The following is a 17,354-nucleotide window of genomic DNA, read 5'->3' as shown; positions in this document are numbered from 1 at the left end:
CCGAAAAATTTTTTTTTATTTAGATAGGGGTTAATATGGGGATTATAAAAATCGAGAAGCAGACCATTTATTTTGGGGCAAAAGGCCGGGCAGACGCAGGTGTGTAACACCAAAATTGCATGAAAATGCAAAATTAGGTATGATAAGAACTAAAAACACAATAAAATAAAGCAAAGAATTCTCTATCTAGTGGTACGGGAGCAGACCAAATTAATTGGTGCCAAGTACCGAGCAGACGCGGGTGTGTAAGCTGATTTTCACACCCAAACACTATTTTACGTAGGCGGCAACGCTGCTTTGCGACGCGCTCATTCAAAACTGACATCGAAAAATTTGAAAAATTCAATAAATCATTATAAAAAACAACAATCTAAACTAAAACAACACAATTTTAATTATGTTCATAATTCCATATATAGTGATGAGCGAGTTACTGTTATATTTGGCAACTCAGTTGAGTCATCTGCTAGTTGTTATGACAATTGTCTCATCAATTTTTTTACCAAAAAATGTTTCTTGGTGCTATTTTTGAAGTGTTAAAGAAATGGCTAGTTCGTGTGTTTTAAATGAAGAGATTAACACAACTGTTTGTGTTTTGCACGTAGTGGACAAAGTAGATGAACGAGAGAAAATAATTTTGTTTAAAGAATCGACTTTGGCAAAATGCAAAGAGGCTGAATTTGTTCATCGTTTCCGTTCCAATTCCAAATTTTCCCAAGTAAAACTCCCAACATGCTGCAACGACACTGCTGGGTATCATGTGAAGTGTTATTCAAACTATACGTCAGTTAAACAGGAACAAATCAAAGTGGCCAAACAAAAAGCTATCGACTTACAAAAAGAATTGGATGAACTTCATAATGATTCAGCAGAGCCTGCCCAAACATTAGTCGACTGTGGTAACATCAGGTCCTAATCAAAAACGACCTTCGGATTTCTTGAAAGCACTAAGCAACGATAGTTTTAAAAAACAGATAGTCAAATTTTTCATTGATTTTTTCTATGACGACAGTTTGAGCAACGTGATTGGGGAGAAAACTGTGCGCGTAACAATGGATTCCTTGTGCTATGTTTTTTCTGCTGCAGGAGGAAGAGTCCTAAGAGAAATAGACGAGAGATTATCAAGTACACAGGAGGAGGCCGATACTAAAATGATCTTACATCTTTCAACTATTACGGGGCCAGGAAACGTTGCAATTCGCACGTCTGATACTGATGTCTTGGCCATTTCTCTTGGGAACATTGAGAAAGTTAAGAATGGAGTTAATGTTTTTATAGAAGTTGGTCTGGCTAGTAAAAACACATTACGATTTGTTGATGTTACTGGTCTCAGCAAAGTATTAGGGAGTTCTTTGTGCAAAGCTCTGCCAGGATTTCATGCCTTCACTGGGTGTGACTATTCCCCTTCTTTTGCTTTTAAAGGAAAAGTTCGGCCTTTTACGCTCCTTGAAAAAAACCCTAGCGCTCAAAATGCGTTTGCGAAACTTGGATCTGTGGAAATGTTACCTGACAGTATTATAGATGAAATAGAAAAATTTGTTTGCCAAATGTACGGGGCTAAGGGGGTTACAAGTGTAGACGAATGCCGTTTTGTTTCATTTATGAAAGTTTATAAGCCAAAAGACAAAATGCCGATGTCTAAGGTAAAAGGAATAGACGGTAGTTTGATGCCTCCATGCAAATCTGTCCTTTTGCAACAAATAAAAAGAGCAAATTCAATTTGCTCTATTTGGAAGAATGCCACTGTGAAAAATACAACCGCGTTTGCGCCCAATAATAATGGATGGTCCCTGGTAGATGAGAAATATTAAATTTGCTGGTTTCAGGGAGATGAAACCCCCCTACTCTTGGTGATATGTTGATTGATGAAAATGATGAAACCAGTGACGATGAGCCCGAATATGAAAGCGAAAGCGAATCTGATTCCGATGACAGTGATAAAGAGTGAATTGTTTTTTTTTATGTGCAAGTGTTAACTGTCTTTAGATTTGTTGGACTGCCATGTTAATTTCATTCGCAATTTGTTAAACACAGAATAAATTTACAAAGAATAAAACCAATTTAAAAGTTAAAACGCATTCAATTGTTTAGTATTTGATGTCAATGAGTTTTGAATGAGCGCGTCGCAAAGCAGCGTTGCCGCCTACGTAAAATAGTGTTTGGGTGTGAAAATCAGCTTACACACCCGCGTCTGCTCGGTACTTGGCACCAATTAATTTGGTCTGCTCCCGTACCACTAGATAGAGAATTCTTTGCTTTATTTTATTGTGTTTTTAGTTCTTATCATACCTAATTTTGCATTTTCATGCAATTTTGGTGTTACACACCTGCGTCTGCCCGGCCTTTTGCCCCAAAATAAATGGTCTGCTTCTCGATTTTTATAATCCCCATATTAACCCCTATCTAAATAAAAAAAAAATTTTCGGGATACCCGGTTTTGCACTTTCCGGGACCGTAGAGGCAGGAACCGCGGTCGAAGGGAGACTATCAGTCGCTCTCGTAGTCGCTCACGCAGCTACAACCGCAACCGCAGGGACTCTCGCAGCCTCAGCCGCTATCGTAACCGTAGCCGATCATCGAGCCGCAAGAGCACCCGTTCAACCAAGCAAGCCAGACCGACGGACCAAATCAGTATTCAAGGTACCCCCCCCCCCTCCGGCAGCTATTCAAGATGATGATGAGTTAATTATCACCGATGCCAACCCACCACCCCTCGATCGAGAACCACTTCTACCGAAAAGTTTCCGTCTCGGCAAGGCCCGTTCGAAAGAACTCAGGTCTTGGATGACCTCTGCTCAGAAACCGATGGAGGCCAAACAGCTTAGGGAAAACTTTCATCCCTCGTTCGAGAAGAGCTCTTTTGATTTAAAAGTCCCGGTGCTGGACCCCTCCATGGCACGGAGGCTCAAGGAAGTAAGAGGAGGATAGGCGAGCAAAGCGGAGGATAAGGAAAAGGCCCTAGTGGCCTCTCAATTCAAGATTTTGGACATCGCCAAGCCTATTCTGTATCTTTGGGGCAGTTCGTCGGCCTCTAATCATCCAGTCCTTATCAACGCGGCAGAGTCGGCGCTTCAGCTGTGGGGCCACGCATTTCACAGCATAACGACGCAGAGAAGGGAGAACGTGCTACACCAGACGGATCCCCGTTTCGAGGCCTTATTGTAAGAACCAGGCCGGTTCAAGGCAAGAGATTGCGGCCTGCTCTTCGGTCGCACCTTTCTCCGCAGCATGGTCAGAGACGCATCCGATGACCAGAAATTGAAGTCGCTGGGCCTGCCGGGGGGACGGCTATCTACGTCCTCTTCTAGCCGTCACAGCAGACCCAGCGGCAGCTCGCGTGGGACGAAAAATGGCAGAACTGGATCCGGCTTCACCCTCCATGGCAACTTCAACAGACGCGGCTCCAGACCCGGATCTTCATTCAATCGCGGATCGAGGTTAGTTTCAACCCTTTTATCTCCGGTTGCTATGTCCCCTCCGACGGTTGGAGGCAGAGTCCGCCGGTTTTCCTCTTTTTGGCCGTCGCTAACGTCCGACGGATCGGTGTTGGAAGCCGTGTCCTTGGGGGCAAAAATCCCATTCTTAGAGATGCCGTACCAGAATCGACCGGGTAGCAACATGCACTTTAATGCCGAGGGGAAAGAAATCGGCGACACTGAAGTCGCATCACTTCTAACTAAAGGGGCTATTGAACGAGTTCCACTAGGGGATTTATGTTTCCCCCCTGTCGAACACACCAACTGTGCCAACCGTTCCAAGCGGATTGGTAAGCAGCTGATGTGGAGTTGCGTACTCCGCCCAGGAGAAGTTTGACCACTTGGTCCGAAAGGCCGCTGCTTTCCATTTGATTCCTGACAACCGCCAGGAGATTAGTAGGATCGATTGCGCCAGTGGATGTTGTTGGCCCGTCGGGCCCAACAAAAGCTCCCTCCTCGGAAGAATCAACGCTGGCTCGCACGTCAGCTCCAGCAGCGACGGGAACCATGGCTGGGCCGGCCAATACGGGGTCATGAGCGTCAGCTCCGCCTGCTCCCTCAATATCTTGGTCAAACATTTCTGAATCAGACAAAATGGTGGGAATGCGTATGCGCCTATATCCTTCCATCCGATGCTGAAGGCGTCTACTGCTAACGCGCCCGGATGACAGCCCCAGCTCACGAATCGATCCATCTGCCTGTTCCTAGGGGCGCGTTGTTTTTCTACTTGAAAATCATGCAAATTTAGGTAGCCTTTAAATGCGCGAAATCTCACAAAGAATGGCGCATACCCGCGCCCCTAGTTGTCGCATGTATAACTATTTTTCTGACAGGAAAAAATCAGAAAATGACACATAGCCTGCCACGGAAAAATTAATTACCAAAAATGGTTTAAAGTTTAAGCATAACAAGTGGCCGGAAGGAGTAGATTACGTATTTGTACGCATAAAAAGCTTAGTTAGCCTTTGATAGTCTTATATTTGGTATATTTCAAAAAATAATTATGAAGACACGTAGTGCCATAAGGAAGCATGGCGGAAAAACTCACGTTCGGATACTTGTGCACTGATATGCCAGCCAGCGGCTACAAGTCATAAAAATTAAAAAAAAAATTTTTTAGATACCTTTATCTATTATTAGGTCACAAAATTATTTTCATTGACTTATGTGGATTTTTTAACCCTCTTTTTCTCAATCGCGCTAAACGCGTTCCGTCATTTGAACCCATGCTAAAATGGTCCGAAAACGCGAAGTGTTCGGATACTTTTGGCACCTAATGTAATTGCACCCCGTTTGCTTAGCATGCCCGGTAGAGGCATTCAAACAGTATATATCCGTCTCGGGGCAGTTCCGTGTAGGGGCAAAAGCTAGATTGCTACTGCTGGGTCTCCAACCGCCCTGGAGTTCAGTGAGCGGTTCAACGGTAGCATGTTGAATCAAGTCAATCTTGTCAGAGGCAGGAGTAGACACGACCATTTACTCGGCCCACTATACGCGTGGGGTTTCTGCTTCCAACGCGGCAAATTGGGGTGTGCCAACGGACGCTATCTTGTCAGCAGGTTGTTGGAAGTCGGAATTCACATTTACCCGTTTTTACCGTAGCTCGACTGCGGGTGCATCGGTAAGCTCATTGCACATGGGTCGTTAGAACATCATTTCAGTATGCTTTAAAGTCACCTATATGGATCCAGGTCGAGCCAATTGTAGGCAATTATCTAATTGCTCGAGGTTGCTATCTAGCGACAGAAGGGCAATTATCTAATTGCTCGAGGTCGCTAACTAGCGACAGAAGGGCAATAGAGCAAGTGATTGACGCGTACCCCCTCCCTATTTGTGAACGCACTCTTGCGAATTTCGCCATGTTTGTTACGAGTCCGTTTTTCCTCTGAGGAATCCTCATAGGAAAAAAGAGGATCGCAAAAAAAAATTGTGAAACCTTCCCAATTTACCAAAGGATACAAGCAATAATGTTGTGTTAAAGGTAAATGAACTAGCTACATTTTAATATTAAATTAAGGGTATTTAATTCTAGAAAACAGCTAAATTTTAATGTTTAACGGTATTGTTTTGAGACATCCAATGGATGGCTCAATGATCCCTTTGGACAGCATGCTTTTTACTTGCTCGGCTATTATTTGACGCTCGTACGTAGAGACACGCCGAGGTCGTGCGCTTATAGGCCGTGCGTCTCCTGTGTTTATGCGATGAGCATGAATGACGTCTATTCCAATTTTCCCTTTATTAGAAAAGCAACCGGCGTATTTGTCAAGTACGCCAGAGATAGATAGAGTTCGGTTCTCTGTTCTTCCGTAATATTAGCCCGGCTTGTCATTTTCTCTTTTATTTCGTCTGGTAGGTACATATCTTCTTCTCTAAGGGTCCCACACACCTCGTCGATGTTGTTCGTTGCCTCCTCAAGTCCCCATGGACTAATCCGGGTTAGTTTCTGACCTTTTTTAAGTAGCAAGGGTTTTTTGGAAAGGTTTGTAACTGGAACACGGACGTATTTTCCTTCTATGTTCACCAAGCAATGTGGTACTATCCATTCTCCGTCAGGGCAGGCTGAATGTGCCCTCTCCACCATTGCTGTTTTGCTTATAGTTTCTTCGATGCATATATTGACGAACTTCATTGTCTTAGCGAGGATGACGCATGATTCCATCATGTATCGTTCGACTCGTACGGGTGGCAAGGTCGGCGAGAGGGTGATTGCTGCTCGGCACTCCGTTGCCTGCGTCTACCTCTTCTTTCGTGAGATTTTCGTCTATGTTGTTTGAAGAGTTATTGGTAGATATCTCCGGGAAGATGACTGCTTCCATTTGGCAATGATCTTGGATGCTCAGCCTCACGCCGACGTTGCTTTTCCCCATCCAATCAACACCTAAGATCAGGGGAAATAACGCTTGATCCACAACTTTCACTTTTTGCAAATCCACTACTCGGTCTTTGAATCTAACCGTTAACGATATTTCTCCTACTATAGAAACGCGTTCTTTATTAAAACTCAGCAGAGTTCCTCCCACTAAATTTTCATTTTTAAATAAATACTGTATCAATTTCTTTTCTATTACACTGAACATAGCTCCTGTGTCGACCATTGCTCTTACAGGCCCAACTCGTGAAAGGTGTACTTCGATCAGCGCCAGGTTGGTAGGTTTGAGGACTTTGTGCTCGTCTATTGCCGCTCCTGCCTCGGTGGGGTGGCTTGGCCGTTTTCCGAGTCCGTTGCTGATCTTGGGAAGCGGGGGTTTTGATGAGAGCAATCACATGCAAAGTGTCCAAATGTGTTACAGTTGTAACACTGTATTTCATTTCTGGTTCCTGGAGGACGACGTTCGAATGTTACTTGCTTTTTAACTGGACCAGGTGAAGGGGGTTGGTTAGTGCTACGGGTCAGAAGGGCTACCTGAGTGGTAAGTCCTTCCACTATTTGTGACAGCGAGCGGTTATTGTTGGTGCTCGAAGGTGGAGGACCGGCATCAAACATTGCCTCGCTTGAGTCGAATGGAGATACGCTGATGGCTTCTAGCCGTCGTAATTCAGCGAGGAAGGCGTTGACTGTGGCTGGCGGATCCCTCATCATTACGGAGCGAATTTCTGATCGATATAATCCTCGGATGAGATAGGGGGTTAATTCCACATCGGTAATGGGTATGGCCCTCCGACGGCACCATTTGACTTTGTCGAGAACATAAGCGGATCCGGTTTTGTTTGGTAATTGTTTCCTTTCTTCAACCAGTTTCTGCCACTGACTTTCTTTTAGCTGAACCTCGAAGGTTCCGCGTAGACTGTCTAGCCAGTCGTCCCATAGAGGTATATTTATCCCAATTTCTTCATTCCAGGTGATGGCTTTTCCAAATAAGGAACTTATGGCTGTCCTTCTTCTATAAGCGTTTTGCCAACCTTCTGCCAGGGCTTTACGGTTGACTAGTTGTAGCCAGTCTTGAAGTGATTCGCCGTTCGATCCGTGTATTTTATGTCAGGGTCCAGCGTGGTCCGGATTATCGCGGCCGGAGCTGGGGCTGGGATTATAGGTACGGCAGCCGCTGGTACAGCAAGTAGTCTATTCGCCAGGGTCGTCATCACGTCTTGTTGTTGTAGCATTTGTTGTTGTTGCATTTGGAACATATGTTGTTGCTGTTGTTGATTAGCCATCAAGTTTGCCAGTGCCGTGGTTAGGGCGTCTTGATCTATTGCAGTATTTTGGTCAGTGTGTCTTATTACTGATCTATTTTCACACCGATTAAGATGGCACTTACAGCGTTCGTTACACTGTCTATTGTTTTTGGTGCATGCACACTTTTTACAGGAGGTCGATTTACAACCGCAGCTTGAACGCATAGACATCAGTTTTCTTTAGACTATGTTTCATCAAATGAGATCTGGAACTAGTATCTTGAGACACCAGTGTGTCGATTAAGGACCAACACTGGGCTATTAAAACACTAAATGCGTCAATTAAATGCTGTAACTGGTTTATTTGGGTGCAAGATATGATTCAATGGGTTAAATATGTGTCAATTACGAGATTTTCCTGTACCAACATTAGAACAACTAGTCGACAAAATTAATCTCCATCCGCATCCTTTATATTTCTTCTTCTTCTTCCTGCTTTTTCTTTGCCGCCTCCGAAATATTAAGTCTTTCTTCCCTTTCTGCAATTGTTTCATCCTTCTCTTTCCGAATTGGCAGCATGTACTTTACCCTTTCATGGGGTTCTCGTTTCCTTTTGTAATTCTTTCTCTTCTCTCTCTTTCTCTTCTCTCTCTTGGATCCTTATCTCTCCTTTCTCTATCCTCTCTCTCTTTTACTTCTCTTTCTTTCGCCCCTCGAGATCTTCTTTCATTGATGGCTTTTTGCCGAGCAGCTTGTTCGAATTCCCTCTCTCTTCGCCTTTGGATGAATTTGCGAACTCTCTCTTCTTCGCTTGGGAAGTGGTTGGCTGAATAGCAGTTGTTGCAAGGTACCTTCTGGTTGTCTGGAATTTCTTGCTCCCTGACTGGTTCTGGTGGATTAGGGGCGATGGATGGAACAATAGATGTAGTTGGAAAGATAGGACTGACAGGCGGGCCAACGGTAGCGACGGGACGAAGAGGCAGATCAGCAGAAGTAAAAACCACAGACCTCTCAGAAACGACTGGGATTGAAGAGGTCAATTGGATGGCTGCGGCGGCTGCTGCTTCACGTTTTTTTCTTTCTTTTTCAAAAGTATACCGATTGCGCCTCCTCTTCTGTCCTTCCGTAAGCTTCTTCTTCTTCTTCTCTTTCCCTTCTGTCCCAGGATTAGGTATCGAACTTGAAGAGATCAGAGAAATGGATTAGGTATAAGTTAATAACTACAAACGAGTCAATTAACTAACACAAATAAGTCAATGACTCCAAACGAGTCAATTAACGAACACAAGTAAGTCAATAACTCCAAACGAGTCAATTAACGAACACAAATTAATTAATGACTCCAAACGAGTCAATTAACAAACACAAATGAATTAATAACTCCAAACGAGTCAATTAACAAACAGAAATGAGTTAATGACTCCTAACGAGTCAATTAACAAACACCAATGAATTAATGACTCAAAACGAGTCAATTAACAAACACAAATAAGTTAATGACTCCAACGAATCAATTAACAAACACAAATAAGTTAATAACTCCAAACGAGTCAATTAACGAACACAAATAAATTAATGACTCCAACGAGTCAATTAACAAACACAAATAAGTTAATAACTCCAAACGAGTCAATTAACAAACACAAATGAGTTAATGACTCCAACGAGTCAATTAACAAACACAAATAAGTTAATGACTCCAACGAGTCAATTAACAAACACAAATAAATTAATGCAAAACAACTTATGCTAACAATAACGTTCTAATTGCCACCACACATATGCACTAATAGTCGTCACCAAAGTTACCTCTTTTCCATATTGAATTTGTCTCGACGGCACGTGGTGGACACCTTTCCTTCGTCAGATCCCACTTCTGACACCAAATGTTAAGAAGCACAACGGAAAACCACGTTCAAAAGTCTAAATTTTTATTGCCGTAACACAAACGCAACACTAATTGGCAAAAACAAAGGTCACTCTGGCCGTAGCTACAACTCTAACGACTCTCCAACGGCAACTGGCGCCAAAACTGTAAGAGCACGCCTTTTATACGAGTTCAAGAGGGCAGGGTAGGTCAGGGGCGGAGCCAAACAGGTCAAGGTGGGGAATAATTTTCACATTTAGGGCAAGCCCGCGCATTTCTGGCGGTCATTTTAACAACTTAATATAATACTTTTGACATTTCATAACAATATTGTGGATTGTGGAAAAAATCGTTTCGAAAATTGGCCACCAGTCGCAGAAAACGTCCAAATGTACCAAAATCCTGTCAATCAGGCGATGCAGCTGGCAAAAAAAGTTTTCCAAATCTAAACGTTGTAATGGTTGATTCTAATGACGAGACTGTAAAGACGAGAAGAAAAGTGCGTTTGACCCGATAATTACGTGGGACATGACCCAACCCGGGTTGTTTTTCTGACCCACGGGTCAAGCGAGATGGGTCATTTTTTTAAATCGTCGACCCGGTTCATAACCCGTTAATTTTAACCCTTTAAGAAAAAAACCCGTCCCATTTGGTCTGGGCCACAGCCCTAGCCGTTGAATAACTCAGTTTCTCTCGATAGATGACTCTGATTCTAGTTTCCACCACTGTGCCCCGCCCCAAAACCGTCGAAATTTTAGACATTCAGACCAACGAAACGCGGTATAGGGATTCCTCTCAGCGTGAACCAACCAGGGTTTTATGACTCTGACCATGATAAGGCCCCGCAGCCGCAGCAGACCAACTTCGACACAAATGAGATTTTCGCATTTGTGGAGAACGTGCAACGTAGGATGTTTTACTGCTCTATTGGCTAAAAATAAACTCCATCTCGTTCAGGGACCTGAACTCTGTCAGGAAAAACATGACGACAACTCCTGGTAGGGTTCAGGTGCCTGGCCTCAATTTGCAGCAAGAGATAGGCAGCTCAATTCGCTATACTAGCGCAACCTCTACACAAAACCCCGAGCCGTTATTTTTTTGTTTTGAGTTTTTTTATTATTTATGTTTATTGTTTATTTTTTTTCTGTTTCCTTTCCGTAATACAATGCCTTTTAACTTTATAATTTTGTTTTTATTTATTAGAATATTACTTAATTAAGCAATGGTATAATTCCATTAAAATTACTGTAATAATTATGAATTTCAACTCATGGGTATTCGGGTAGTGAAACCGGTTTCCAAACCCGATATCATTACTGTGTACCCTATTTGACTTGTTTTGTGCAATACGTTATAGTTTTATTTATTTTCTTTCACTGGCCCACCCTTTTTTAAGTTAAGGCTGAGCCATATCTTTTAAAGTGGGTATTTTGAACGAAAGAAAACCGCTTGAAAAGCACCTACCCGAGTAATGACCGATCAGCTATTTTTCAGGTAGGTAGGTCGGTGCGGTTTAACGTGTCTCGGGTAATCCCTCTATCCCAGTACACAAAATTAAAATAGCTTCATAGGTAAAAATATTAGGTCTAAATAAATTTTTTTTACAGTAATGGATAGCCGATGATTGGGGCTATCCACTTCCGTTAAATTTTTGCTTTAAAAAAATACCTAACCGAGTAGTAAACCGATTGGATATTTTTGTCGGTGTGGTTTGACAGATCGTAAAACTAAATGAATTAAAATCGGTAAACTATAAGCTCTATATTTGAGAAAAATTAAAGGAATGGATAGCTCTTGATAAGATCTATCCATTTGTGCAAAATTATTACATTAAAAATTTGCGAAGAAAATGACTTCGATGGTGACTCAACTTTCGAAGATTGATAATAATGAATAAGTTATTAATGTTGTGTGCAATTAATTGTAAAATATTTATTCCAGTCAGCAAATACAAACCCAGACTATGAAAAACAACAATATTTTAGTATGTATTACTCAGAGTTGAAACGAGCTTTACGAGAGCTTGAGCTTTAGCTCAAAAGCTCACTCATTTTGTGAGCTTTGAGCTTGAGCTTCGCTCTTTTTGAAAAAGTGTGAGCTTGAGCTTGAGCTTTTGCCTCATGAGCGGAAGCTCACGCTTGTGGCGCCATCTAGCGGCCAAAATTGAAAGTGGTTGCCGAAATGAGACAAATCTCCACGTTTGGAGGTGGAAAGCTGTCTGTGCTACTTGCTAATACCCTAGCCTATACTAGTTGCTTATGCTTACAGTTACAGCTTAGTGATTGAACTGAACAAATAAAAACATAAACTTGTGAGTTGTGTCTTAAATATTGGTTTTCTGTAGTTAATTGCTTAATTCACACTAATTTTTGTTCAAATTAAAACCAGGAAATCTGAAACTGAAAGTCTTAAACTCTTTAGAGAGTAGCGACTAATGAGAAATTGCGTAAAAAAAGCGAACAGCTTCTACAAGTTTACAAATTCAAAGTCATGTGGGTGCTGTAGGTGGTGATGATCAAGTTGATTGTGAAACTGTAAATGTAGAGATTAATGATTCTGGCAGCGATGGGCATGATTCTGGCAGATTTGTCATTCTCATTCAATGTTAGACCATTGAGCATTGACCGCTTTCTCATGAAAGCAAATCTGAAAAAAATACACTGTTTTGATTGTCAGTTGTCAAAGGTGATCTATTAATAAAATGAACTTGGAAATGAGCTTGAGCGAACGTGAGCTTGAGCGAAGCTCAACTTTTTTTGTGTGAGCTTGAGCTTGAGCTCCGCTCACTTTTAGGCCGTGAGCGGAGAGCTTGAGCTAAGCTCACGTTTCGGTGAGCTAGTTTCAACTCTGGTATTACTATTTTTCATTAATAACTATTTAAGTACTCAAAACATAACATAAACAATTTGAATTTTGCGCCGTCAATGCGATGTTGCCACCACTTGTAAAGGAATTTGACAGGGGGAAAACAGTTACACCAGAGTAATAGAATACTGGTGTAGCCACGGCTATGTTAACTCCCCCTCTCGGATTTTTTCCCAAAAGTTGTTGCCAATTTCGCGTATCGATTGTGAGAAAATGAGGCAAGATATCGATTTAAGTGTCCCATAACCGTAACGCCACCTATGAATTGAGTTTTAAGGGTTGTTATTGTTATAACAACCCATATGTTTATACATACTTTTTTTCACACTAATTAATTAAGCCACTTTTTGTTTACTTTCTGAAGTACAGACGACGAAAATGAGCGAAAACATAGCGAAAACGTAATACATCACAAGTTCACAACACAGCCGCTGTGGCGCTTTCGTTATGGGACAGAAAGACTTTCAGGCCAAAAAGGCAATGGGAGGGCCCACCATAAGCGTGGCTACACCAGTATTCTATTACTCTGGTTACACACCTGCGTCTGGTGGATATAGGGAACCCGATTTTTTCGTCTGGTCTGTGGGGTTCACACGTAACTTTTCACGCCCTTCTTTTTAGTGAACATCTTATTCTTCTTGAAAATTTTTCCTTTTGGGAACTTTCCCGCCGACTTCGGTAGTCGGTACCGCACAGGGGAACCCTATCCGGCACGGCAGACTTCCATTTCCGCCGATAAAGTATGTTAATTTAAATATTTATGGCGTTCTGCCTTTTCTTTAAAAAATATCCCAAACCTGTCGCAGGCTCTCGGTCTACAGGTCCCTGAACGAGATGGAGTTGCTAAAAATAGTTAATAGATAAATAATAGAAACCAAATAAACTTTGAATAAACCAGATTTTTATTATTTGGTATAATGGTATGATGGATGATCCCATTGGGATTCGAAGACAAATAAAGTAACGTTTATGAGAATATTGAACTTGGAACAATAATTAGAGAAAAAATCGTACTCCTAGCGACCTCGTCCTTTGAACTACTTGACAACAAGTCTGTCACTCTCTGTCGTGCTTCTAGTCTTCCAAAGTCCCCTCTTAGACTCAGTAGGTATGTCAGTTGATCTTGGGAAACGTCAGGATATTTTTTAATAAAATTTATAAGCTCTAGCGTTATAATCTCAGAATCACATTTGATCACTTCAGCTAGAGCAGATATTGCCTTTGACGCATCTTCAGTGGCTTTAGAATTAGAGGCATCAGAGGGAGAATTGCGACTAAGTAAAGCAGGAGCTAAAAGAGCTTCAATTTGCCCGGCTTCCTGAATGATCTTTTCTGCCACTTCTCGCCGTTCTTCTTTCAACGATAGCTTCTTCTGAAAAATAGAACTTATGTATTTACGTGTGATGCAGATTTCAGCTTGCCGGATGACGTATTCGAAATTTCGTGGCTTCAGATGCATATAATCCTGAAATATTCAGAAAATTGTTAGACTGTTAATTGCACAACATCAGAGAAATCGCACTGTCGAGGCAAAGAAAAAACGCTCGTACTTGAAAGTAGTCTTCCAAAGTTGCACAGATTGTATCAACCGGAACGGTGGACACGACCCATTTGCGAGTCAGCAAGTCCTGGAAGTGCGGTTCAAGATCAAGGAAAGCTTCATCTAGTAGAATACCAGCAGCCTCGTTCCTAAGACCCTGGTTTAAAATCGTATTCTTAATTCTTTGTCGACTTGTAGTAAAACAATTTTTCACAAGTAAAATGAAATACATCGTAAGTTACTGCTAGATTTTCAAATTTGTTCAAAACTGCCGACGACCCACTCTGATCACACCTGCTTCCATTTCGAGTTTTCATTTCCTGAGCTAGTTCCATCGCATGCAAGCAATTGTTGATTATCGCAATCATGTAGTGTGTAAAATAAGGCACCTGAAACGAAACAAACATAAAGGTATTTGACAGAGAGGCCACAGGGGCTTACGGAAACATACTTGGCTTCTATCTTCGAAATGTTTGTTCTTGAAAAGATTAATTGCTTCCCTGTACATCTCTCCGTATTGTGTGATTTGCTCCAATCCCAAAATTAATGCTCGCGTCATAAGTCCGTCGCTAATAGTGCGCGACACGCTAAGGTTTTGCTCTACCATCTTAGGCGGAAATACCATCAAGTGTTAAATGCCAATTCTTTACATCCAATGATTTCCAGAAGTAAGTAAATTTTTACTTGGAAGATTATGACGATAGACTCCGTGTGATAATGACCATCACCGTCCGATTCAGGAACTACGGGCCGCCTCCAATCCCTGGCCTCTGCATCAACAGTTTTTGCATCCAATCATTGTAATTGGAAGCCATGTTACTTATATAGGCCTAAATAAATGTACAAATGTTAAATCTTCATCGTTAGAAATAAAAAAATAAGCAAACAAACAAACAAAAACAAAAAACATTTAGGTTTTACCTGAAAAAGTTTTTCAATTGTATCGTCGCTTAAAATTGGGCCCAGTGAACTGGGTTCAATGTTAATATCTACGTGTCGCAGTAGCTCTGGACCTGGATACGTTTGAAGCACCCAAGACAAAAGTGTAACAAATTCGTTGCCAATAAGGCCGGCCGCTATAACTTCCTCTAGATGTTTACTAATACTCATGTGATACTTTTGAAAAAATTGGTTGACGATATCCCAGTGAGGAGGAAAGCAAGGGGCACACAGCGTTTTTACTACACGAAGATCCTCAATAATCAACATACGTGTCACCTCAAGGTGCCGCACTAGCCACATCTTATTGTCACCTCTCTCTTCAAATTGATTGCCTTCTATTCTTTCGACCACGGCGTCGCTAAGGACTTCCAAAGCACGTGCTGTGAATTTAGACAGAAGGTAGCGAAGAGCACTTTGAATATATTGACAAAACGAATCACCTTTCCATTTTTTCGGTCTACCGGGCGGTAAGAATCCGCTTTGTTTCTGACGTTGAACCGCATAGGCGTCCGCACGTTCCTCACGTTCAATAATCCGAACGGCTGTCACAATCACCTGTGGCTCCTTCCGAACGGTATTTAAAGATCTACCTAAGAGTAACCACAGCTGCTTTCCCAACTGTTCCGACAACTGTTGCACACCAGAAAAATATGCCTGGTGAGATAAAAAAAATAAATAAATAAAATGAAAATGTTGAGTCAAAATTGGGAAATTATGTCTTAGAAACACAGTGTGGGTATATTTATGTAGCATAGGCATTTGTTCAGAATTTTAATATCCAGTGAGGACTGCAAGTTTCATTGACAGTAGTTAAGTTTTTTAAAATCCGTTTTTAATCTAGTTATAAGATAATAATAACTCAAATTCAACGGCACAGTTTAGCAGAGGGCTTGGTGAAAATTATTGCCTTGATTAATATCGTTTATGAAAATGCATTAAGAATTGAATTAATTATTAAAAGCTAATTGTTCAACGAGCAAGCAGTCACCGCTGGATCTGTGTAAATACGCTTTTTGTTAGAAGCAAAAATTTTGAGACCTTGAGCATTTGTTTGTCTTGCAACGAGTGATTTGGTAATCTGTGGAGTTCGTAGAGCAAATCGTCCCGCGAGTTTTCAAGATCCGTAAGGCTCTGGTGTGCATGAAGAAGTTTACCCTCCGAAATCCATTGTCGAGTTTTGTCAACACTATAAGTAGAACCACATAACTTTTTAAAAATAATTTATAATAATTTTACAAATAAAATTTTTTCAAGCCTATCTATCTTTGGTACGCAATAAATTGTAGGTGACTACCGAAAAGCCACATGAAAAGTTTATAGCTATAAAATCAAGTTGATAGCTCTCTCGAATTTCCTGATCTTAAAACCATCAGGACGATGGTCAGCAGATAGGTGGAGACGCAGTAAATTCTAAATTATGGTGTCTGTTAACCCCTTTTTATGTACTAAGTCTAGAATAAAGATTCTACATTGGGTCAATACTACCTTTTCCTAGAATAGAAACATTTTACATAGAATAAGAAGAAAGGTTGTACAAGATTCAGACTAGAATGTTACTGGAAAAGAAAACTTTCAATAATAGGGACACTGCTGTAAGAGTAAAAACTTTCCAAGATTTACCTTTCTGGAACAGTAAAAATATGTTTTAGATTTTCCATGGCAACAGCATATTGTGAATAAACTACATGTTCTTCTCTAACATTCTTGACACTATCACAAAGTGATGGGATGGCTACAACACACTCCTCAATTTCATGTAACCTGAAACAAAATGTCACAATAACTACATGGTCATACTATTTAAAATTATATCATGATGGCATTACCTTTGACGAATATCAACAATGTCAACCAAAGCTGATTGTAATTGCTGAAGTCCACTAATTACACCATCAAGCTGACTTTGCACAGCAGTCTTTAACATCGCTTCAACAGATGTTTTCTTTCGTGTTACTCGTTGTCTGTATTGTTCCACCTACATTAGGAGAAAAATATTAAATCAGAATTCATAGATCAAATTTTGTGCTATATAAAACTGCCATAAATGCATAACAGAGATTATTTTTTACCTTTTCAAGTTGATCCGGGCGCTGTAACATAGCAGATAGGGATACAGCGGCAGAGGCCATCGCCTCCTCTTGAAGGAGCTCTATATTCATTATTTTCACTGAGTCAATCTAGTTATTTCAGACTAGTTCTTTCACTAATACAATTAAAGAAATAGAGCGACAATATTTTTATAACACAACACTCCACAAATCCCCAAGTTACTTGTTTGTTGACTCAGGTTGCAAGTTCTATCTGTCAACTGTCACGAGTTAGGGACGTCTGCTGCGAGCATCTGCTTAACCAAGGTGGCCGGGGCCGCCGGGCACTCATATAAAGTCACAATGTTTATTTGTTTTTATGTGCTTGGATCGATAGAAAATTTTCTAAATACATCCGTACTGCTTAACAATATTTAACGGAACCAAGTTATAGCTGTGGGTATGCGTCTTTATAGTGTGATGTCTTTCCGTTTCATATCGGAGTCAATTTCCCCCGAAGC

At 41.2% G+C, this 17,354-nt stretch overlaps 2 protein-coding genes and 1 long non-coding RNA gene across 3 annotated transcripts; 1 reads left to right on the top strand and 2 right to left on the bottom strand.

Moving 5' to 3' along the window:
* Positions 1-7,962: 7,962 nt before the first annotated feature.
* LOC116915459 (ensconsin) lies at positions 7,963-9,599 on the bottom strand. Its single transcript, XM_032920611.2, has 2 exons — positions 9,402-9,599; positions 7,963-8,771 (listed from the first exon to the last, which is right to left on the bottom strand). Exons 1-2 carry the CDS (start codon positions 9,410-9,412, stop codon positions 8,177-8,179), a joined length of 606 nt encoding a protein of 201 aa, XP_032776502.1. The 5' UTR covers positions 9,413-9,599; the 3' UTR covers positions 7,963-8,176.
* Positions 9,600-11,471: 1,872 nt separating this feature from the next.
* Positions 11,472-12,134, top strand: LOC123470280. The gene is made up of 2 exons (XR_006643910.1): positions 11,472-11,770; positions 11,848-12,134. It is a non-coding gene; the product is annotated as an uncharacterized LOC123470280 (long non-coding RNA).
* A 1,074-nt stretch (positions 12,135-13,208) lies between these two features.
* On the bottom strand, positions 13,209-17,144 carry LOC116915374 (exocyst complex component 3). The gene is given in 12 exon segments (XM_032920481.2): positions 13,209-13,789; positions 13,875-14,021; positions 14,095-14,253; positions 14,316-14,471; positions 14,549-14,646; positions 14,649-14,694; positions 14,786-15,186; positions 15,247-15,460; positions 15,845-15,992; positions 16,427-16,567; positions 16,633-16,781; positions 16,876-17,144. Coding segments are annotated over 12 exon segments (2,247 nt in total). The 5' UTR covers positions 16,966-17,144; the 3' UTR covers positions 13,209-13,291.
* Between the last annotated feature and the right edge of the window lie 210 nt (positions 17,145-17,354).

The sequence above is a fragment of the Daphnia magna genome, linkage group LG2, assembly GCF_020631705.1.
Source record: "Daphnia magna isolate NIES linkage group LG2, ASM2063170v1.1, whole genome shotgun sequence".
Classification (NCBI taxonomy): domain Eukaryota; kingdom Metazoa; phylum Arthropoda; class Branchiopoda; order Diplostraca; family Daphniidae; genus Daphnia; species Daphnia magna.
This window is presented reverse-complemented; position numbering and strand designations above follow the sequence as displayed.